General features: G+C 35.4%; 1 protein-coding gene across 2 annotated transcripts in view; it reads right to left on the reverse strand.

Annotated features, from left to right (window-relative positions):
- LOC108343462 (NAD(P)H dehydrogenase (quinone) FQR1) overlaps positions 1 to 2,522 on the reverse strand; it is a 3,055-nt gene extending 533 nt beyond the window's left edge. The window contains exons 1-3 of one of the 2 annotated variants that reach the window (XM_017581772.2): positions 2,376 to 2,522; positions 744 to 837; positions 70 to 332 (exon numbers count right to left, since the gene is read on the reverse strand). In XM_017581772.2, the coding sequence (XP_017437261.1) occupies positions 70 to 332; positions 744 to 837; positions 2,376 to 2,398 (380 nt within the window). In that variant the 5' untranslated portion in view covers positions 2,399 to 2,522. Of the gene's footprint in view, positions 1 to 69; positions 333 to 743; positions 838 to 2,065; positions 2,315 to 2,375 lie in introns of those variants that run through there. The other variant, XM_052867940.1, reaches the window with a different exon arrangement.
- Between the last annotated feature and the right edge of the window lie 840 nt (positions 2,523 to 3,362).

Below are 3,362 nucleotides of genomic sequence, written 5' to 3' on the forward strand. Positions count from 1 at the left end.
AGCAACTTGAGATCATTGGAATATGGCAAAAAAGAATTGTTTAAAAAAACACATTAATAGGTGACTCACGGTGTTGTCTCTTGTCCTCCTCCTTGAGAACCGGTGCTGTAAAAGATTCCTGCAGGCTTTCCAGCTAGTGCCTGTGTACGCCATAGGCCTCCTGTTGCATCCATGAAAGCTTTGAATTGAGCAGCCATTAGTCCAAACCTTGTGGGGAAACCAAGCAATAAGCCATCAGCCTCAGGTAACTCATTTGGTGTAATAATTGGAACGTCACTCTTTGGAGGTGCTCCCATTTTCCCAAGGACCTCTTCAGGCAGTGTTTCAGGCACCTGTATGAACAAGAACATGTAAATACAGAATGAAAATTCCCAGATTGTTTTGCCTAATAAGTTCTAATGGATTTTGGAAAATACAAAACTTGGTTAGAAAGTGCTTGCAACAAATTTTGTAACTCATTCTTTTATCCTACTCCTCTCCTCCTTGATGAGTGAAATTTTATCCTAGTCTCACTAAATAATAAATGGGAAAGTAACAACACACATGGGTCCCTTATGAATTCCACCTAAGAACAAAGAGTGTGTTAGATAATACTACTATTGAATTTCTTAGCTAGTTAGGTTTAAGCATAATAATTATTTGAACATTTTGATTACTGTAAGCAAATCTTTGACCGATGTGAAATAACTGACCACAAGTGTTCAAGAGAAAGGTTTATAACCCGAAAACTTGTCATTACAAACCTGCCATAGCTTAGCTTCCACTCCTTCAACGGAAGCAGCTCCTTTTTTAATCTCTTCAGCTAGCTTCTCAACATGGCCGTACATAGAATAGTAACTAAACAATAAACAAGCAATGTAAATTTTAATCACATTCATTCTACAGCATTATGATTGACATTAAGTACAACTTCAGAAGGACGTTATCATAGGCCATAAGGTACTAAATCAATAATGACCCGAAACCAGAAAAGGGTCGAGACACTATTTTTTTACAAAAAAGCACAGACAAAAGAACTCGGCAGTAAAACTTAAAATTCGGGTCAAAAACACCAAAGCTCAATCAAAGTCATCATAACCCAAAACAAGGCGTGATTCACTGATTCATGAAAGATTATTGCACCTACCACTAAAGCATCAACAGAGGATTATGGTGGCACTATGTTATCACCAAGGACAAGTATAGGAATTTTAGTACCACCAGACAGGACATGATGACATTGACAGCTCGCTCTGTACAGCGAGAAACCATTTAACAAGGCCTGCCTCGTTTGTATTTGCACAACTCATAATTGAACTGGTTGGGGCCAAAGAAACATTTTCAAATACTAAAGTTATATCGGAATTTACAATACAAGGAAGAGTCATCAATAATAATAAATTTCAGGACCACACTCTATTGAAGTGCGTGGGGCTTGCACTCTCATTTCCTTGGGGATAGAGATATTGCCTTGCCTTTGCAACCTTCTTGAGAAAAAGTAGGTATGGGGGAGGTGATTCAGAATCATACCTTTCTTAGTTGTTATTGTTAATTTCCCCATAGAACCACTCTCTCCTCACACCCAAGGTTTTCCTTTTCCAAAAGAAAAAAATAATCCTTAACATCAAAACTCTCTTTCCTTCAGTTCTATACCCCAAAATCCTTCTCAAAGGAAAGAACAGGTAAAAGAAATGATCAATCAACGGAGCATAAGGAAACAGATCTGTGTCAATACTTCTCCTTGGAGGCAAAAGTAATTTATCATCATGCTGAAACAAAAATTTCTGGAAATAGGCACATCAGGAATAAGCTATTAGTTGCAAAAAAAGTGAATTGATGAGAAACGGCACAGTCCCCCAACTTTTTCAAGGGCCCAAAAGAACGCATGCAATCTGAGAACAGTATTGTATCAACAACAAACATAGAACTGACTAGCTTGAAATACCAAAATAAAAAATGACTAAACGGCACTAACACCCAGAGTTGACTTTCCTTGATAGAAAGTCGTAGATAAGACACAAAATAATAATAGTGCACACTGAAACACAAAGACCCACTTCCCAATTATCGATATTTCAGAACTTACCTGGGTCAATACCAAATTGACAAACTGGGAAACGAAGCGCATAGCCATAGTCACCGAAAATCATAAGCAGATACAGAAACTGAACAATCAGAGAACAATAAAAAGGGAGAAACAACAATAACAATCGTCGTATCACTCGTCATATGTATTTAAATAAGTTAGAGCCAAGAAGATAAAGCAAAGGCACAGAGAGTGAAAAGGAATGGAAAAAGAAAAAGGGAAAGATGCCCCCAAGAAATTAGAGTGGCATTTTAAACTTGCCTATGAGAAAATAAAGAAAAAAGGGGAAAAAGAAGAAAGAATAGCTTACACAATGTAGACTTTGGTGGCCATCGAAGGATGTGTATTGGTGTGAGGGTGTTACTGTGTGTGTCTCTGTAGAGAAGAAAAGAAGGTTTGGGTATTGGCGTCGATAGGTGGATGAGAAGGTTGACAGGGGTACTTCTGCTTATATACTGCATGCCCCTTTGACACGCTGTAAATCAGTTCTTGCCTTCGTTTTCTTTATTTATATTTTTAAATTATCCGATAATTATCAATAAATAGTTATCTTTTTCTAAAGTAAATTCAACTTAACAAATGATTTCCTTTATTTTCTAAAAAATTAATTATGGTTAGGCTTAATATCACTCTTATTTTTGTCTGTGGTACACGACATTTTTTAGTGTTTAATATGGTTTTAATTTTAATAATTTGTTTAATATAGTTGTTAATGACACATTGTTCATGTGAGCATGAGTAATAAGTGAATGAGTTATTAGTTTTTTTATATACATAAAAAGTTAAATAAACAGTGTTATGAAAATATGGTATTTAGAAGTGGTTTTCTTAAAATAAACTTTGTCTCAGTCACTATGTTGCTAGAATTCACAGCTCTCCTTCACCATAACTAATCACATCATCGGTCACAAACTCTCCCTCTCTGTCACTACATCGTTGCAACGCACCACGAACTTGGAATGTATTCTTGAAATCCCCTTTCTCTGCCTCCTACACGTCTCTTAGAGATGTGCGTCCTTCCCCAACTTCTTAATTCGTTTTCTTGTTCTTGTGGTATAGGAAATTGTTATGATTGTTTTCAAAGAGAGAATCTTAAATTGAAGACAATGGTGGAACACTTGGAGTTGAACCTATCTTGTTTTTTTTTTACATTGTATTATCAAAAAAGGTAAATAAAATTAATTTATTTATATTATTTTTAAAATTTGAATTTAGATCTCAAATAAATTAATTTTAGTTTATAGTAAAAAAATGGATTTATTTATTTTTTTTCTAGTTGCATTGGACTTGCATTGTT

The sequence above is a fragment of the Vigna angularis genome, chromosome 1 (genome assembly GCF_016808095.1).
Source record: "Vigna angularis cultivar LongXiaoDou No.4 chromosome 1, ASM1680809v1, whole genome shotgun sequence".
In the NCBI taxonomy this organism is placed as follows: domain Eukaryota; kingdom Viridiplantae; phylum Streptophyta; class Magnoliopsida; order Fabales; family Fabaceae; genus Vigna; species Vigna angularis.